Below are 21,223 nucleotides of genomic sequence, written 5' to 3'. Positions count from 1 at the left end.
ATACACAATTAGGAATTCCAGGGTCCGAAAGAAGTACACCAGAGGATCTTGCTTCTGCCTGAGTAAATATTATTTGATAGCGTGATTATCTACATAAGACAGGAATGCTTAGGGCATAGTGACGTAACTGTGATGGTTAGCTCTGCCAATAAACAGAGATCAGAAAAAAAACATCTCAAGGCATGCTGCTGTTGATCATAATGCAGTACATATTGCACATGTATGAACCCTACACTTTTGAACTAAGACTGTCCAATACACAATCAGGCTTGAAGCTGCACTGCTATAAATGGATCTGGTGTCTTGGTTAAGAGAACATCCTCTGGGGTGGCTGTGTCTCAACCTCTCTATAATAAGCACACTAAGCAACTTTATCAGAGAGACAAACACAGGTGGAGAGAGAGCAGGGTGGACTGACTGGCTTGTGGCAACCTGCCTCTGACATCTGCTGATCCCCCAAAGATGGTGAGAGCCTCAGGGAAGTATCAAAGCTAAGGTCTTTGTTCTTCTTATACTGTCATAATATTTACCTGCATATCATTTAGTAACTAAAGGAACAATGTGGGTACTGGGAGAGAAGACCAGGTGAGACCAGGTGAGACCAGGTGAGACCAGGTGAGACCAGGTGAGACCAGGTGAGACCAGGTGAGACCAGGTGAGACCAGGTGAGGGGATGACAGATAAAAGTGAATAACTTGTGATCCTGAATAGTCGTCTAGTTGGAGACCAGAGCATTGGAGCATGCGGGACAACAGAGTAACTTGGCACAGTCCTTTACAGGCCTGTAGAGTAACATCACAGAACACGTTCAGAACACAGGAACACAAAGAGTTCAAAAGCAGCAGAGCAAGAAATGGCAGACCAGTGATCATCTCCACGGCAACCAACCCAAGGGGAGCATGGTTGGACAGACAGGAGACGGGGTAGGAGTGATCATCTCCACGGCAACCAACCCAAGGGGAGCATGGTTGGACAGACAGGAGACGGGGTAGGAGTGAACATCATGTCGACTAGGAGGTGGGAGTTGAGACATTTGACAGCAAAACACTGACATGAGAAGCTAAATGAACAGCAGGCTAAATGTGAAACTGTCTTTAGGATAATCTATGAAGTCTTCAGTGCACTACTGTACAAATAACCAGGATATCCATAATGACGTTGAATACATACAGTACAGTAGTCTATTCCACTAAGAAGAATGTCGAAGCGAAATGTACAGACCTGTTGCATAGCAACAAGCGAAGATGCACAAAATCAGAATGAATCACAAAGCAAGAGACAAGTGAGCCCTCAAAGCCAAATGTGTCACTGATTTTACACATAAAATACACGCTTCTTTTGCTGCATTGAAACATGAGATACTCGCACATATACGAGTAGCGAGGGGGTCTTCAATGCGCTGCATGGAAATGTCGACTTTTCCACTTCTTCACCCTTTGAGTGTCCAGCTGAGGCAGCAGCCGAGAAAGACCTCAGGCTTCAGGATCTAGAGAACGAGACGGGAAGTACGTAGGCACCGATATTTGAACAGATCACATGTACAGTCAGAGCCCCACCATGGAGGGGCATGACTGCAGGTCCGTCTGAGGAGCATGGCAGTTTAACAAAGCCCACCAGGGATTCTCTGGTGAGAAGCCACACCTACTTTGTCAAACATAATTTGAGTTTTCCACTTCACCCTATGAAATTCACTGACAGGCACAATTACTTGCCATTAAAAAAATATGTTTTCAAAGTCAGCAACAAATAATGAAAAACAGCATCAAGCTAATTTAGTCAGAAAATCAATAGTCTATCAATAGTAGCCATACCTCCAAATCACAGTGTTTTCACGCCTCCTTTGGAGGTCTGGAATAGAATAAGAATTTTAGATTAGCCTATCTGGCTTGGATTAATCTGGACGGAGCGATGGGAGAATATGCCCGAAATTTCATTGGATGTTACATTCCAAGAACACTCCCCCATGAGAGTGGCTGCTTGTTGCTATGTGCGTCGTCTTTTCCGACCGGGTAGGACTACTTCAGAGAGCTGTTCCCTATGCTAGCTTGCAACATTTAAGAAAATAGACGAAAACCTGAAGGAAAAACTGGAACAGGAATTCTATTTTGTTTGGAGCTCCGCCCAAGCAAGGTATGTGATGGGTTTGACGTGTTGCGAGGAATCACTCATTTCGAATGGGTTTCAACCCCTTTGTAGCTACTTTCCGAACAAGGAAAATCAAAGTCCCAAATAAAAGGGAAGGAACTGAACGCTGCATTAAGGGACTAGAAAGATAACACGTCTCATCCAGGCCCCTCACCCCCTCAGCCAATCACTGTGTACCGGCACTGCTAGCAGCCAATGGCGAGGCAGGGAGGAAATGGTCCTGGAAAGCTGTCAGGCGGGGAGCAGTGAATGACCATATATGGTAAAATCTGCAGTCAGCAGGACTCAGCGGCAGCAGTGGTAACGGCAGTAGCAGAGGCAGCGTCGGGCTACTGGAATACAGATTGAGAGTGTGGGGGAAGACCCCTTCTAATACTCTAATACTTCTCCTGTGTGTGTGGTTTTTTTCTTCTTTTCTATTACCGAAGGTTGAGCACTGGATGAATGGAGGATTGAATTGGGTCCAAACAAAGCATGGACAAATCTGATCTTCCTCTCTGCAAGGATTGTTTGAGGCACTGGCCTAGAACACGCCTTCCTTATTACTGTAGGTGCTCTTGCTGTACTTTTATTCCTAAAGAGCACCACAGGACAGGAGAGAGATCAAGAATCTGAATACAGTAACTCATACACTCAGCCCTTCAAACACTAGCCAATACATGCACATCATATGGAAAATAAAGATACAGAGGTGACTGAACAGGCCAGATGTCAGCAATTTCACACTTGACTGAATTAATGAGGGATTTTAAGGGAAAATAAATGTGTGGTTCATTGAGACGTTTTCCCGTCTCCTCTCTGGATCAGACTGAGAGGAATCAACAGGAATGTCTCACTGCAGTTTCTACAGCATTCAGGCTCCCACTGCTTCCTTCATATGGAAATGAGGGAATAAATTATGGAGTGTCCAGCAAAGACAGAGAAAGGAGGAGATTGGAAGCATGAGGGTTGGAGATGACATGTGTTTAGTAAGACACCTGACGTCCTCTACACACATCCCCCTCTGTCCTGACAGGACGGAGCAACAATACGCCGTTGGCCGCTGTGCTGAGTCATCCTGGCCCGCCACAGAAACCACCTCCTCCCACACACACACACACACACACACACACACGCCGGCCAGGGCCTGCAAGCTGACCAATGCCACAGGCCCCAACCCAGGTCACATGCCAAGACCTAACCTCTGTCCATACCAGACTCTCCCAGTCCACAAGCTCAAACAAAGCCTCACATGTCCCAGCAGTGCCAACAATCAAGATAAGATTGTTAAGACACAATCTCAAGATAACCCGACAGACAGACAGACAGACAGACAAGGATTCAAAGCCTGACCCAAAACTGAACCCTTCTTTTCTGGAGGGTTAGTTCTAAACTGTTTACCTCTGAATGATTCCACCCAAACAATGGATAACAATATCAGAGCACAGCACAATATGAATGAGAGCCATATTTTGGGGGGTTGGGCCCAAGGATCAGCACCCTCCAGGCCTTCACCTCCCCCAGTGCTGTGGGGACAAAGGGCCAGGATGGGAGTGAGCGTGGGACAAAGGCCCAGAGCAGCTGGCTGCCCACTGGGGTGGGACCAGCACAGCCTAGGCAGATGGCTGGATGCACCCTCACATGGCGTGCGTGCGTGCGTGTGTGTGTGTGTGTGTGTTACCCAGCAGGAAAGTAGGCAAGGGAGATATCCAGCCACAGATTAATCCAAGTGCCTTACTACGAGCCTGATGGGAATACACTTCTAAATCTGGTGGTTTGGGAGTCACAGAGAGCCCAGCACACTGCTGGTGTTGTTTTATGACACGTACAACACACTCAGCAGCCTGTGCAAACGGAATCATTTGGACTCACTAACATACAATCAAACTAATCTGTAATCAAGAAGCCTTCTCAAAATCCTTAGTACACTGCAAAGCCATTTTTTTTTAAAAGACTGCAGTTGCATAGAGCAACCCTGAAACACTGATAGAGCACCTGAAACACTGATAGTGCACCTGAAACACTGATAGTGCACCTGAAACACTGATAGTGCACCTGAAACACTGATAGTGCACCTGAAACACTGATAGTCAGTCTTGCATTTCTGTTTGCAGAGTAATAACATGCCTATAGTGATGTGTGCTCTCAGTTTACACAGAGGAGACAAACAGGTGGACCTGCCTTTTCTCTCAGAGATTACAGAGTGGTTTCATTTAGACATTACATGACAAACAAAAGCAAAAAGCCAAATCTTTCACAACACGAATGGCCATTTCCAACGATACTAACTTTTACTTGGCGTTATTTGAATACATAGCCTACTGAGAGGCAGAGAAATCACACACCATTTCTAGGCGATTAGTCCATGCTACCAACAAGTGTGTAGGCAGATCTGAAAACAAGGGAGCTTTTTTATACCAGGCTTGCGGAAATTGCCCTTTGCTCTGCACATAAAGACATCACTCTCCGTCCACTTTTAATACAGCAGTGAAGGCAGACTTTGTTCTGTGAACACACCCTTACTGTACCACGCCAAGCAGAGAGCAGATCACTCACAAGAGTCTGAAGCTGCTATACTGTAGCTCACACCACCACCGAGGTCTGGCGGGGGGGCAGGCTGTGCTGAAGGAAGAGCAGAGAGGGGTAAGCTGTGTGATGACATACCAGAGGATCTGGTCCCCAGTGCCTGAGACAGACTCGGATGACACATACCGGCCTGCTCTAATTACAGGCCCAGGTTGGACCTGTCAACACCACAGTACCACTCACGTTACCAGGCCCTGACTGACCCTGGGCCTCGGCTGCCTATAGGAGCCAAACAGCAACACCAACACTGACTGACCACCATAGCTATGAGTTTCAATGAGACCTTCCCTGCGCTTTAATTAAACTAATTATGAGAGGGAGTTGGTGTGTGTGTGTGTGTGGGGGGGGGGGGGGGGGGGGGCAGTATGCATCCAACTAGCTTGTTTATAGCCAAACACTCTCAAAGCTGAGGGCAAAATAAAGTGGTCTGAGGACTTTAGGCCCATATATGGAGGTGAGCAGCACTGAGCCGCTTCCCCTGAGGGCTGAGGTTTGGTTTGTATACATGCACTCTGAGGAGTGAGGCAGACTGAGGGTGAGGGGACGGGTTAGAACCACACCCCCTGAGTGTTCACCATCCTCCTTGTAGTGAAATCTGAAATGCAAATAGATGTTTATTTTATGCTAAACATTTTCACTGAAAATGCCTGCTGCTACATTACATTTGACCTTTAAGTCATTTAACAGACGCTTTTAACCAATGCGACTTACAATAAGTACATTTGTCTAAGTGAATCAAATAGACAACAGTCATTGTAAGTAAAAACCTAAAAATGACAGATTTGAAACAAGCCATCTGAACCTCCCCACTGCAACCTGACCAGAGGATTTGCATTGATGCTGTTCCTCAGACGTCATCACTGTCTCAATCTGCTCATATCAAATATCTAACGCAGGTTTGGCTTTTTTCCTAAAAAAACATCATAATATGATCACAATCACACACGTCACCCCGCTGAGGATGTTCTCCAGAGCCAGGAGACAGAGAACAGAAGGGCAGTGCTACAGTGTTCAATGCCACTGTCTCACCTGGAGGGAAGACAAATGACATTATGGAGAATGAACTATAAATCTTGTAGGACAGCGAGGGAAATTTCAGGTCCTATCATTAAAGGGGCGATCTGGGGTAAAACAATTTTAAAATGTATTATATCTAGCCATTTATTCTTGAAGAACATAACTTATAAATGTTATAAAAACAGCTTAGTTGTTTAAATAAAAAAAATAAAAAAAGAATCTTGTCAGTCCTTGCATCCATCACTCTGTCTATGGAGTTGAGCTCCGTCCCTCAGCTGGGGACCAAAACAAAGCTCCGTCCCTCAGCTGTGGACCAAAACAAAGCTCCGCCCCTCAGCTCCGCCCCTCAGCTGTGGACCAAAACAAAGCTCCGCCCCTCAGCTGTGGACCAAAACAAAGCTCCGCCCCTCAGCTGTGGACCAAAACAAAGCTCCGCCCCTCAGCTGTGGACCAAAACAAAGCTCCGCCCCTCAGCTGTGGACCAAAACAAAGCTCCGCCCCTCAGCTGTGGACCAAAACAAAGCTCCGCCCCTCAGCTGTGGACCAAAACAAAGCTCCGCCCCTCAGCTGTGGACCAAAACAAAGCTCCGTCCCTCAGCTGTGGACCAAAACAAGGGGCGGGTGACCTCATTGTTGTTGTTTGAATCCCAGATTGCCCCTTTAAAATGAACTGTCCCTGAGTACACAGGGCTTCTGTTCAGTAGAGAGACAGAGAAAAGGTGAAGCAGCCTTTGATAGCACTTATAATGACCAGTACTCAGAACTGAGAGATGTGAAAAGGCAGACTACAGTTCACAGGACTCTGAGTGGACTCCATTAAAAGCTCACCACCACCACGGCTCCCCAGCTCTCAGACAGACACCCCAGCCCCTCCATACCTCCATACCTCCCCTAACAGCACGTACTGTAGCAAGCTGCTGTGTCTCCCACATCTGGGCCAGTCAGTCTGCCGTCTCCACTGACCACCAGTGTGTGCTGTGCTGCTGAGCTAACCAGGCTGTCAAAATCCATCTCAATCTCATCCGCTCAGCCAGGCCACCATAGACCACAGTCACACAACTAGAAATCCCCCTCTCCTCAACCACACTTTGAAAAATGGCCCTATGATCTTATGACAGGGAATGTGCTTACTGCTAGTGAATGCAGCCTCTCAAACACACAAAACAGTTTGCATTCAACACAAACTGTGGGTTGGGATTTGTATGTGGCCAATGTGTGATGAGTGGGTCTATCTGAGCAGTAAATTGTGCAGTGTGTCTGATGTGCCTGGTGGTTCCCTGCAGACAGGGTGTGCTGGAACACACTAGGGGAGGAGGAGGGCCTGGCCCAGGCTAAAGCCACGCAGACAAACTGCCACTCTGTCACGTCCCCAGGGGGATGGAGGAGTAGTTCCCCTTGAGGGCCTACTGTAAGTCCCTGTGAAGAGGGCCTACTGTAAGTCCCTGTGAAGAGGGCCTACTGTAAGTCCCTGTGAAGAGGGCCTACTGTAAGTCCCTGTGAAGAGGGCCTACTGTAAGTCCCTGTGAAGAGGGCCTTCTGTAAGTGGGCCAAAACTACACTGATAGACCTATACTAAGAGTGGGTCTAAGTAGACAAAACTAAGCTAAAAGTGATACGGCAGCAAGTAGACCCTCCTCAGAGTGAGAGGGAAAGGGTCAGCATGAAGGATTTCTAACTCCAGTCACAGATCTGACAGATCCACACAGCTGCACCAACAGCACCACAGATGAACCACTCACCTTGTGAAGAGGAAGAACCAGGAAGGCTCCGCCCCCGCTGGCCTCAATGATTATGGCGACGAATTTGGGGTTGACGGCGCAGAAAGAGCTGTCCCATGTGACCCGCGACACCCGGATGTCATCATAGCACTGGTCATTCTTCACCGCCTGGCCAAAGACGTGACGGAACTTACTCGCTCTCACAACTCGCCTGAACATATCTGGACATGGAGGAAGAGAGAAGAAGTGATGAAGAACACAACTCTGAGGGAAAGAAACAGACAGATCATCGACAAACAAAACCAAGGATTTAAGGAGCCGATCGTATCTTATCGCCAATTATTTCATTTGGTTGCCAAATAAGCCAAATATTTATACTCCTAACCAGAAAGAGAGCTGCTTGGTTGAGACGTGGAGAGCCTGCATCTCACAGATGTAGCCTACGTGTTTACAGCCTGTGAGATACGGGTGTCTTGAGCGTCCTGTCCCCATACTGCAGTGTGCTGTGCAGGACAGATTGAGTGCATGTGTGAACCGTACACATTCCCTTCCCAGATGTGTGAGGCTCTGAGTGCACTACAGCCAGGACCATGTGGCAAACAAACCCTCCCTCCTCCCTCTGACACACCGCTGACATTCAGCAGACATGTGCAGACATAAGCTAGGCTAATGTGGGTGCCAATTAGCAAGAGTTGAGCAATGAGCATAGATGTTTCATCACGTTGAGCTAGAATTACAAAAGCTACATTGAGGTGAGGGTTACTTGATGTGCTTCATACACAATGAGGAACCAGAAAGATTTCCAGAGTGGATAAAGGGACACATCAGGACTTAGAACAGGCAAGGGGAACAAGACAGAAAAGCTAACCCTAAATATAAAAAAATATAACAGCATTATATGGCACACAATTGTGACTTAAGGGGGGTGAGATACCATCCTCAAACAAACCCACCTGGACACATTAATATTTCCTTGATCTAAATCCTGAGTCATAACATTCCAAACATGGCTCAACACCTCTCCTCATATTGAATTTGTTTCTGTTTTATCTTGCATCGTGCCAAGTGCCAGAAATACAAGAACCATCTTTCATCCATGAAATACAATGAAAGTGCGATTTCCCAACACAAATAAGACATTAGTCCAATCTAAATAAGAACAGGGACTTTGTAGCTGGTTCAGCTAAAATTCTCACCCAGTAATAAAATCCGTTGGCAGATGGAGGAGCTTTAGAAAAACACCTTTTCAACAGCTACAACTCACCACCAATAACATGTCGTCTCCAAAGAGAAAGGGAGGATAACCAATCACCAAAAAAAACTAGGCAACTGTCCAACTTTTAACATTCCCCTTATTTTAGTCACATCACCTGTCCCTTTACAACTGAACGCAGATTTGGCAGATCTCTCCTCCAAAGATTTACTTCCACAGATCAAATACAGTGTAGAGGTAAGTTAAGGTAAAGCAGGAGAAACTGGGCCTTTCAGGAAAAATCCACAAATCACTACTCAGGGACATATCAGCGTTCATGGCAGCTACTAGGAGGTACAGTCTACTGACCTCCTTTCACTACTGTACCTGAGAGCTAGGAGGCTCAATCTTAAATATTTCATACGAACATGGATGCTTTTAGTACACCACTTTAGTTTTCACAAAGCCTGTTTACACAATGAAAGAGTGTGTGTGTGTGTGTGTGTGTAAGAGAGAGAGCGTGTACGCACAATCGCACACAGGAAGCATCAGATGACAGGCAGGAAGTACTTCCTGTGGAAGTGTGTGGCACTGTGTCAGACAGCCTGTCTCATGATAAGCCTTCTGTAACACAAGCCCACATCCTGATGTAGCCTAGCCTTATCCTCCAAACACCCTGCATCCACACCATGCTACAGCAGGGCCACAGCCCATGGCTGCCCCCAGACTGGAAGCTTTTGGCAGAGGGAGGTCGATGCGTATCCATTCACCAATGGGTGTTTCAACAGCACACGTCCTTATTTGTTCCTCCCCAAGTTGGCAGGGGGGTCAAGCGGCATTGCCACTGCTGGTGACTGACATCTCACCTCTTCACCTATGACCTTCACACTCAAATGTGCTTGTTTTCTTAACCAGCACAAACGGGAAAACGTTCTTCCTCACTATGAGGGCGGTCCTGGAAACGATCTCAACAAGGGTGACTTTGTTAAAAGGTCTAGGAGTCCTTGAGATCTTATGCTGTAGGTCTATGCCTGCCTACCTTCCTTCCTCTCACTATGGATCTACCACAGTGCTTCTATGAGATCTTATGCTGTAGGTCTATGCCTGCCTACCTTCCTTCCTCTCACTATGGATCTACCACAGTGCTTCTCTGTTGCTAACAGTGCCCTAAATCAACCACATCAGGGAGGCCGAACGGCAAAGAGTCCAAACTAACCCAGACCTCGTCATCACCTCTGTTCTCGCGTCTCAGTCTCAGCAGATGATGGTGAGTAGAGAGTGTGAGTCCTGAGTGACTTACAGTTCAGTAAGTACCACATGCATGCAATAGTGCACTAATGAGGGTTCTCTTGTCTGACCAACATGTTCATACAGCGTTTCACACAAAGCTCCCTGTGAGAAACTATGAGGAATGTCATCACAGCTGTAGAACAATATGGCCACAAGTTCGTTCTTAAATACTTCAGCCAGGCCTCCCAGGATTTCCATCCTCCTCTGTGAATGTTTTACACAATACACTTGTGTTGTGCTGGTATATAAACTGATGGAGAGAGAGAGAGAGAGAGAACCCAGGTCACGTGAACAATCTAGCAATTGTCCTGCCAAAAGCATAAACCTACTGCAGTGAGTGAAACGGGACAGATTAGGACTTCTGCCAGCTGGGAACTGCAAGGTTTTGCCACAGCATTTAAACCTAGAGGTGATAAATAATGTATTTTGTAACATTTGATGTTCTGGATGGCCAGTGCACCTGACCCCCCTTGATGCTGTCTGAAGGTTGTTTCTATCAGTGGCCTAAGCCCCGAGTCTAGTCCTCACCACAGTCTAGTCCCTAACCCTAACCCTAACCTCACCACAGTCTAGTCCTCACCACAGTCTAGTCCCTAACCCTAACCTCACCACAGTCTAGTCCCTAACCCTAACCTAACCCTAACCTCACCACAGCAGTGCATCAGAATGCCAAGGCTGAAAGAACACAGAGAGGAACAGCGGGCACACTGTTGCCTATCGCAGAACAACAACAACAATTTTCACCCTGAACCTGCAGCCTGAACCTGCAGCCTGAACCTGCAGCCTGAACCTGCAGATTCCATATTGACAGCTTGTGATCCAAGGCAGATCATGTGCTACAATTATAGAAACATATCTTAAAAAAGGTGTGATGAACAGCAGGCAGATAAGGGGTGCAACGTGCAAAGGATTTCAATTTGCACTTTTTCAAATGCAGAAATGTAGGGTATCAAGATGCAGTGGCTGTGTGGAAAAAGCTTTAGTCATGGAGCAGACATGGTGTCCATGTTAAATTGGAAGGAACTGATGTGTGCATTTAGTGTGTGACAGGCTAATTGAGGGCCACTCCAAGTGTTCAATTAAAGCCGGTCCCCACTGGGAGTCTGATGGCTCCATATGTTCTCTTGGCTGGAGTGAGCCAACTCTACAGAACCTGAGGGGGAGGGGGGGGAGGACTCATTGACTGGTCGGTGTAGCCAGTGTACAGCACAGTGCTCTAGCTTCAGACTTTAGGCACAGCCGAGTGTAAGAATTTGATTAGTCCCCAGAGGACGTGAGGGACCTGGGCTAATTAGCGCAGTAAGCTAATCAGTCTCTTGTTGGAATGCCTAGCTGCATACAGTCTGTGCAAGATTTGATACTTGTTCCATTCTGGTTGATGGTGATGAAAGGCTGCCGTGTCCATCTGGTAAAAGGAAGAATGGATGGCCTCTACTTTAGTTCTGGATAAAAGGGTTAGGGTTAGATGAACAGGAGGATATGATGCATCTCTATAGTGACAACACCTCCATCAGCAGACCTCCAGCAGACCTCGCCATCCGCTCATCACGGCCTCTGGCCTACCCAGTGAACCCTGGGCAACCCTCAGACAAACGTCCTGCTGCTCCGGTTGGGTCTCCACGCCAGTCTGCCAGACCGCAACGTGTGACGATGACCACTCTTCCTGGTGGGAACACTGCATGCTGGGACATTCTGCTCAGTGTCATGGCCCCTGCATTGGTGGTCATCACAGGGTCACGACTGCACTTGGCAGACATGCTGCGAGCAAGGTGAGGCTGAAACATCTTTTACTGAGGCAGCGGGAGAGAGAGATAGACAGGCAGAGACAGAGGGAGAGAGAGACAGACAGGCAGAGACAGAGGGAGAGAGAGACAGACAGGCAGAGACAGAGGGAGAGAGAGACAGACAGGCAGAGACAGAGGGAGAGTAGGTGGAAGAGCTCTCTCTCCTCAGTGAGGACTCGCCTCACTTGGTCTGTGTGGGCAAATGCATCAGTGGTCGGTCGGCTGTAATCCATGAGTCACCCTGCATGAAGTTGAGACTTGGGCCAGACGCAGAGAGGTCTCCAGGCCATGTTTACAAACACAGAGACGCTGCTTAGCAACATCAGTAAAATAGCAGAGGAGGAATGCAAAAAAATCGAATGCATTTATGAGAAAAGGTGCGGCCATAGAAATACAGCACAACGAATTATGCATCATAAAAGTTTATAATACCAGACAGCAAGCAGCTGTCAGACTAGTTTGGATGAACAGATATCAGACCCCATTGTGTGGGGCCATGAATTATATACAGAATTATATACAGATATGAAGTTTCTATAAATAATTAGACAAGGCTTTCCAAAATGTTACCCATTTCTTACAGAGGGTTAAACTTCAGAACACAGCCTATGCTGAGATTGTGATCAGGTAAAACAGACCAGGGTAAGATGCAGAAAGCTAATACTGTATGCTACTTTCTGTTAGATGACAAACATGGCAAGTGGTGTCCTAAATAGCAGTGAACACATTGGTTTTATGGTCATTAGTGGTTGAAAAAGTCACTACACCGTCTTCCACAGTATTGACTATATTTGTTGTGTAACAGAGCTAGGTCAGCGTGTCTACTGTGCTGTAGCCTGACAAGTCTCTTCAGGAGGATATCACATAGCCCTACTTCCTGTTTCCTGCCGTTTCCTCACCGCTGGTGCATAGATTCACCAACCAGTTCCCAGACTCAACAGCTGCCTTTGAACATCCCACAGGACCATCATCTGAATAAACCAACCCACAAAGGACCAACTTTCCAATGTAATACAACATCAAAATGGATCTCCAGTGCTTCTAAATGGGTCTCCAGTGCTTCTCCATCGTCTGAGCTGACCAAGGATGTGGCTGCACCCGTCTCAGTGTCTGGTCTTACTCTAGCACTGAGGCGGGGGGGAGTCCAGCCATACATCAGACTCCTCCGGGCATGCGGTACCCTTCAATACCCTCCTCTGGGCATGCGGTACCCTTCAATACCCTCCTCTGGGCATGCGGTACCCTTCAATACCCTCCTCCGGGCATGCGGTACCCTTCAATACCCTCCTCTGGGCATGCGGTACCCTTCAATACCCTCCTCTGGGCATGCGGTACCCTTCAATACCCTCCTCCGGGCATGCGGTACCCTTCAATACCCTCTTCTGGGTTACGCGGTTCACTGGCCCACCCCTAATCCAAGCAGACAGGCCTCTAAGACAGACCCAATCAGATGACAGGGGAGGGGCCAAGGGAGGGGTCCACCTGCCTGTCTCGACACAACCCTGAGCAAAGCTGATGATGATGTGGTGAGACAGAAAGAGGACCACGAGGATCACCCCATGGTTTTGGCTGGCACTGATAGGCCAAGGCTCTCACCCTCAGGAAATGACTAACAGGAAACAAGACCAGTGTGACTTGGTTATAGCATCCTTCTCTGCATACCAGAGCTCCCTAGACACATACATCAGACGTCTGACGGTTTTGAGAGACATTTGATTTAGATTGCTGTAACTAAATGTTACAGGTCTTTCTGTGTGGTAAAACATTAAGGGCTTAGTGCAGAATACATCCGATCAAGGCCAACTCCAGCTACTTCCTGAAGTCCTCCTGATAGCCTCTAAGCTGGCCATGTACTGCGATCCTGCCCTGTGTCAGTACCACACCAAGCCTTTCTCACTGCAGCACAACCAGAGAGGACACCCTGAGAGACGCACTGTCAAGTAATGTGTGCTAAGGGGAGAATTCAACCCACTGCCCCTTGCCTTTGAGAATAGGAGGTAGAGCCCTCCTCTCTCTGCACTAACAGACAGTCAAGGCAGTGCTGGGGACTGCTGCCTTCTATTAAACCAAGGCACATTGTTCTGCTCTGACATAAGGCTGGGAAGCAGTTACAGAAAAGAGAAAGGGGAAGAGAGTGAAAAAGAGTAGAGCAAGAAGCCCGTAGTCGCCCGGAGAGCCAGGATGCCTTCTTTTATTTCCCTTTCAGCTCAGACAGAATCTAACACCATACATGGTTATGTTCATGCATCCCAATTACTACAACAGCAAGAGCCACCCCATTCTGTCCACAGCTATCAGTGCTCAAACTGGTTTGTCAATGAGAAGACTGCAACACTGGATAACTGCCCCACCCAGACAATGAGCCCCAATGTTGACAGTGAAACAACATAATAGATACAAGGAAGTACACACACACACACACACACACACACACACACACACACACAGTATCAAACTAGAGGAAAGGTTAGTTTACTGATCAATCTAGATCCTACATTCAGGAGAATTTTACACAGAGTGGGCCTAACTCCACACAATGGGCCTAACCCCATATCCCAATGATCCGCACACCCACAGATCAGGTCAGTATGTGTGTCCATGTGTCCCACTGTGTTTCTCTATCTCTGTGAAAGACGATGATAAGGTCTAGCCCTAGATGGAGTGGGCCAGCAGCCGGTCGATCAGAGCCAAGGTGAACAATGTCACTGCAAATTGAAAAGGCAACCGGACAGATGCTGATGTTATCAACCACTCAGTTTCATACCTCATTGCAGGGAACCCAGTGAAATGTGACTAGCAAATCCCAACAACAAATAAGTCTGGCTCTGTGGGGGTGGGAGAGGGGAGGGGGTTAAGTCAGTGAAAAGAGATAACAGAATAAAAATGAATGGACTCTCTAAAGATGGCAAACTAAACCAAATTCAGATTTAGTGTACATCTCTAAGCATGGCTTGTATTTTTCCACTGATAATGAACATTGCAATCCTCAAACATCAAATGTCAGTGATTGCTGCTATTGCTGACAGATAATAGGCCTTGCTTGACAGGATGAGGTTCACTAGGTAGTGAGACTCTACGGCCCGCCCTCTGCCCTAAGGCAACTTGAGGCTATGACCCTTGCTACCAGACAACTCAAGGAATATCACATGCCTGAAAAAGAGACTTTCCTTTCAAATGTTTTTAGCTATTTATTTATACCAAGTCCACACATATTTGCCATCAGTTAGTTGACGGTGTGGACAGTGCACATAAAATATCAACCTCTCTAATCAGTTCATTGTCAAATGTCTGAGATAAAGTCAGCCTCCCGTTCACCACATCCCAACACAAACAACCTCTCTGGAGGTCCCTCTGTTCCCACAGAGTCTGCCATCCATGTTGTCCCAAGGTTTTTTTTTGTACTGTCGCCTCAATGCTCTCCATGCACTGGCAGCCTTTGCCTTTTGTCACCAAGAACGCATAGAGAGACGCCACCTAAATCCCCTTCCTGTAACCAAGGCCACAGTGCACCATTGTAATCAAATTCCAGCTGCATTCCACCGCTTTTCTCAACAATGAGATAAGGTGCTGTTTTTTCACCCCTCTCTGCCCCTGGGTGACCATGTGCTCCGTGCCCCGCTCGTTGTAAAACACCATGAGGGCACAATGTCCACAGTAGTGTTCCATGGAATTTTGTTGTATTCTTTTACAAAATAGGGAGGACAGAAGAGAGACTATGGGCTCAAGGGCGAACACCACGTGCTTTAAATCCATGTCTGTGAGATTGGTGTGATATGGAGTTGACAGAGACTATACTGTATTCACGAGCATAAACACCACAAAGTGACTGAAATGACAGGTTTCAATGCCTTTTGGACGTTAACCATATTCACTCAGCTTGTAATGGAAACATTGATAATAGTAGTACATGCATACAATAGTGGTACCTGAATGGAAAACGAGCTGATAAACAGAAATATAGTGCTGGTTAATATTTGGAGATAACTGAAGTTGAAGTTCCATGTAGAAACAGACTTTATTCTGGTGTAGTGGGTTAACACTGGGTTAGGGTAACCCTAACCCTTTATTCTGGTGTAGTGGGTGAACACTGGGTTAGGGTTAGGGTAACCCTAACCCTTTATTCTGGTGTAGTGGGTTAACACTGGGTTAGGGTTAGGGTAACCTTAACCCTTTATTCTGGTGTAGTGGGTTAACACTGGGTTAGGGTTAGGGTAACCTTAACCCTTTATTCTGGTGTAGTGGGTGAACACTGCGCTGACAGCTACAGTCACCATCATCCAGCAAACTGCCAAATGAAGCGCTGGTTGTCAACTGACAATGAGTACCAGAGCTGCCAGCGTGGACGGAGAAACAATCACAATATTTCACCTTCAGGACTGTTACTTTTGGGATGTGACCTCCACCTCCAAGGTTAGAGAAGGGGAAAGGATGACCAGCGCTGATGACTTGGTCCCTAAAACACAAGCCACTGCTGATACAGGGCAGCATTTCAGGTTCCGACCTGATGATAAAGGAGAGCCTGCAGATTTGGACGAGGTTATTTGCATGAAAAGATGACGGCCAAAGAAGGGAAGACTAATGAACACCCATTAACAGCTGCATGGATGGGATGTGTGTCTGTATGGAGACAGACTGCTATTCACTGCTATTCACTGCTATTCAGACAGCTATTCACTGCTATTCCAGAGACCACCGACAGACCAGAGACCACCGACAGACCGCCCTCGCCGTGCCGTCCCCACCGCCTTCTCACAGCTGGTCTCACAACGGTAACTAAATCAATATTTGATTACACTATTTTATTTATTTTATTATTTTAGACAAATGATAGCCTATAGGACATGAGACAAGTTATATTATTATGAATGCAGCGTGTGACACTTCTTAGTAAGCTATCATATGATGCTATCCAACTGTTTAGTTTAGTTTGTCAAGCTGTGATTGGGATGTAAAGTTTAAATGATTATTTTAAAATAATATCATTTTAATACATTTACTGAAATTTCTAAAAACCTGTTTTCGTTTGTAATTCTTGGCTACTGTGTGTGGATTGATGGCAAATTCTTTTAATTGAATCAATTTTAAATTGAGTCTATAAGACAACAAAATATGGAAAAAGTGAAGGGGTCTGAATACTTTCCGAAGGCACTGTATCTGAAGTAAAGACGTTATATACCACCCAACCCTAATATTCACCTAAACCCTCCAATATATCACCAGACATTTCAAAACCAACCACAACCCCCCCCCCCCCCTCCTCCAGCCATGGCCCGTTTCACCACTTCAGCCGTGGGTGGCAAAGAATGAGGGGGAGAAATCACACTGGTTTGTAGCCTAACTGGTTTGTAGCCTAACTGGTTTGTAGCCTAACTGGTGGAACTTCTGAGTTTTGCATTATAAAGCTCAGAGCAAGTTTGTCAGCAAACAGAGCAGCACACAGAGCAGCACACAGAGCAGCTGGCCAACAAGACCATTCTACTGGCTTCCCAGAGAGAAGAATTACAGGGGTGGAGCCTGTTGGCGGTGGTTAGAGGTGGACACCTTGTCATATTGGGCCATGTTAACAGCACTGTGGGTGGTGACTTATCAAACAAAGACAGCTGAGACACTACCTCAATCCTATTTCCAGCATGTAATATTCCTAGGCTCTGTCGTTAATCACTGTGGATGGGATTAATATTTAATCATAACATTGATTTGGCATATGATTGTGATTTAGAGAGTGTGTGTGTGTCCTTATTCCTTCACCTCCTCAAGGCAAACATATAGACTGGACAGAACATTATGTAATCAATTACTGATGATACTCGAAATCTTTTTAGAAAATGAATTCAAAGTTGCAACATTTCACTTGTCTGAAGAAGCACAGTTTTCAAGACGACACTTAAAGGCTTCATCTTGGAGACGTTGACTAAGATAACATCTACACCTTGCTCAGACAGGACCGGACACAAACTTAAGAATGTGAAACGTTAAAGGAGGTATGCAATCTGGTTTACCATCAGACAAACTATCTGGAAATGTGCTTGTTCTTGTTCTGTTCCACTGGAATTTCTACAATACAGTCCCCCGAACATGGAACCACTCTCATACAAACCCTGTGGCACTGTCTTGCAGACCCCCACTGTTTCTGCTGCTCCTCTGTGGCCTAACCAACGCTTCCTCACATCTCAACATTAATTTCCCTCTGCATTTTGACCCACTTCCTCTCCAGCCAAGCCATAGGCAGGGCACGCGATTATGATGTGAGGAGAAAGTGTTTCAACATGAGGGCCCAGCCTGCCAGGAGAGGTTGATGTGTCCTGACACCCAGCCAAAACATGGCCATGGTGGGGTTAACATTTGCCCGTTAGGTCTAACAGCCTTGACCTGACCTGCTTCCACAAAGACACAGTTCCAATGGAAGGGATCTCTCAGAACGCTCAAGTTGGTTATGGAAACACCAACAACAGTTCTGGAGGGGAATAACATGCAAGCAGGGAATTAACTTAAGGATTCTGGGCACTGGCCAGCTGGGCTGGTAGACTGCAATGTCTACTAGCCTGGGTGACATTCTACAAGCCCACTGTCCAAAAAAAGTAATTATTATTTTTAATACGGAGATAAATAATATTTAGATGAATATCTGATCTGCTACACAGTTTTTATTTCCCGTTAATGTACAGCTACATAACTGTGACTGTTCCGTTATGACTACTTTTCTTCTGGACTATAAATCCCGTCCCTGGCCTGAAGTCCGTCAGTCTCACCAGGCAGCTCGGAAACAAGACTAGCCTCAGGTTAGCGGGCTAGATTCATTTCCATCCCAAGTCCTTTTGGCAAACTATAATTAACCATGATTATGACAACGCATACATTGTTCAAATCATACTCTATAGTCAGAGCTCCAAAACGTGTTGAACACATCCAGAGCAGTCCCAGACAGGAGGTAGGAGAGTGTTGGTGTTATTCTGGCTGTGTGATGGTCAGGACAGGTCATGGTGGAATGAATGTTTCACGTCTTTAGTAATGTTTTTATACACTTCATTTGATCCAACTGATATTCCAAATATTGCTTGCATCAGTCAGAACGGTGCGTTATCCCCCTCCTCTGACATGCAGACAATTCAGCTGAAGACGCGGCAACGTTGAACGCTTCTAGTTTTTTTTCCAGTCGTGACCGGTAACCGACCGACCGACCGACCGACCGACCCACCAGACATCCCCGGCCCGAGCCTCGGCAGGACGAGCTCGGTCAGCAGGAGGAAATCTCGGTGGAGATGTTCCAGTATGAACACAACCATGCATTCCCTCCAAAACACTTAGCCTGTTTCACAGACAAGGCTTAAGCCTAGTCATGGACTAAATCACACTTTCAATGGAAGATTGCCAGTGAGGATGTTTTTTAGTCCAGGACTAGGGTTGAGCCTAGGTGACGACCAGGTGGGATCACATCGTTACCGACACGCAAACACGGATCAATCTCTGGTCTTTCAGAAGCTCAAATTTCAGGATTGGTTGATTCTCCGTGATTGTGATTCTTGATTCTAACAGTTTGGGTTGTCAAGGAATTCTCATTTCTTAGACATTTTAATTACAATGTCTAAGTTGTATTCTCTGCTCTGGGGAACATGAGTACGGTCCACTGAAAGCAAAGACACAGGCAGGGACGGGAGGGTCGCAGCAGCAGCAGCAGCATTTCTATAAGCAGAATACAGTCAAATCAACCTGACTACCGCGGTTAGCAACCTAGCCAGCTACCTCACCATCATCATGTTCCAACCATGTTCAGACCGCGGGGACCTGCTGCCGCAGCTCGGTTCACCAGATACGACCGGTGTCGTAGTCAGCTTCGGCTAGCTACCCCACCCAACACACCACACCACATTACAGGTGGAAGGGGCTCACATGGTTCCTGGTTACAGGAGCTGCTAATGGCTAGCACAATGATCATACAGACAGGACAGAGCTGGACGCCAGCTGGCTCCCCTCGACGGTACCGTTGAAACAAGCGAGGCTATCGGTATCCGCGTGGAGCGCACCGTGAACACGCTACGGCAGCTAGCTCTCCTCACCCTCCTGGTCAAGTCAAGTGTCGGTTCGGCAGCGGCTCCGGTAGCTCCGGCAGCCCCTAACCAGAGCACACAGGGCGGCTACATACAACACCACAACTCGCTAAATGTTGCTAAACTAGTGTGTTTACAGAAAGAGGAAATGATCAAGTCTTACCTTCCAGATCAAAGTAAAGATATCCCTGACTACTGAATGATCTAAAATAGGATTGCCCGACGTTTATCCAACTGATCCACCCTGCCGAAGCCCTGACAACTCGCTAGTGCTCCTTCCACTGTCACTGCTGCTGCACCGGATGCTCCGCCCCCCGTCCCCCCGCCTCCGCGGGCTGGCGAGCGGCGGCCGAGGCCACCAATCACCGGGAGCTCGGCCGGACCCGGACCCAGACCCAGACCCAGACCCAGACCCAGACCCAGACCCAGACCCAGACCCAGACCCAGACCCAGACCCAGACCCAGACCCAGACCCAGACCCAGACCGCTACAGCCCAGGCCTCCATCTGACTCATGTCCATATACTACGACAATGTGGTACATACACTAGTGTACACTGTGTTTATTAAATACAAAGGCGTATGTAAGTATATAGTTCTTGAATATAACATTATGCAGAGGTCACGGCTATGCTGACCTGATACATTGGCATAATAGTCTGTCTTTTTTTAAAAACCGTACGTGGAAGGCTGAAAATATCACTTCTAAAAGGCCATGTGGAAAAACAGATGTAGTCCAACAACATAATATAGACTGCCTGTTTATAGTATCATCATAGTCATCCAAATTCAATAACTGAGCAAGTGAACACTGTACTGTTTGTGAATTGCTGTAACTGCTGGACTGCTGTTTCCAAATGTTTTTGCAAGGTGTCTTGGCCACCAAAACATGAATTGAGAACAAAAATGTACCTAAGGCATGATACTTTCTCTGGTTACCACAAGATGGCATCATTTTACAAATCGAACACAGTGGAGTAAGCCACACATTCTACCTCTATATCCCATCAGACCACTAAATATCTTCCGTGGTCTAGATAAGGCCCACAAAATTAAGGTCGATCTAAGGGGATTTAATAAATCATTTAACTAACTTTACACAATCCTATGGGTCAGATTCAGAAATTCTAGTACCAAATACCTTGTGTCTCTGGATTATTTTCAGAGATGATGATTTATGCACATGGTGCCTGGCTGTTAACCCCAATGCATCAACCACTTAAAGTATGTCACAAAAAACACATATCATAGGCAGCTTGTAATGCTCTTACCTTTTCTCACAGATGGTTTCCTCTCAAGGGCCTTGTCTGGTGATTTTTTTGGGGAATCAAAAGCCGCCTTCATTTGTGCCACTTTCAGAGACTGGCCTTGCTCTGTAACCCCATCAGGCTTTGCTTCCAATGGCTTTGTCCAATCCGGTTGCTTCAGTTTTTCATGAAGTTGAATTGTCTCCTTTATGAGCTCAGAG

The 21,223-nt window shown here is 46.7% G+C and overlaps 1 protein-coding gene across 1 annotated transcript in view; it reads right to left on the bottom strand.

Annotated features, from left to right (window-relative positions):
* Positions 1–20,037, bottom strand: part of coro1ca (coronin, actin binding protein, 1Ca) — a 29,811-nt gene extending 9,774 nt beyond the window's left edge. The window contains exons 1-2 of the mRNA XM_083673630.1: positions 19,920–20,037; positions 7,467–7,666 (exon numbers count right to left, since the gene is read on the bottom strand). Of these exons, the coding sequence (XP_083529756.1) occupies positions 7,467–7,664 (198 nt within the window). The 5' untranslated portion in view covers positions 7,665–7,666; positions 19,920–20,037. The remainder of the gene's footprint in view (positions 1–7,466; positions 7,667–19,919) is intronic.
* Between the last annotated feature and the right edge of the window lie 1,186 nt (positions 20,038–21,223).

The sequence above is a fragment of the Argentina silus genome (assembly GCF_951799395.1).
Source record: "Argentina silus genome assembly, chromosome: 7".
NCBI lineage: Eukaryota > Metazoa > Chordata > Actinopteri > Argentiniformes > Argentinidae > Argentina > Argentina silus.
The sequence above is the reverse complement of the archived record's forward strand: the minus strand, read 5'-3'. Positions and strand labels throughout refer to the sequence as shown.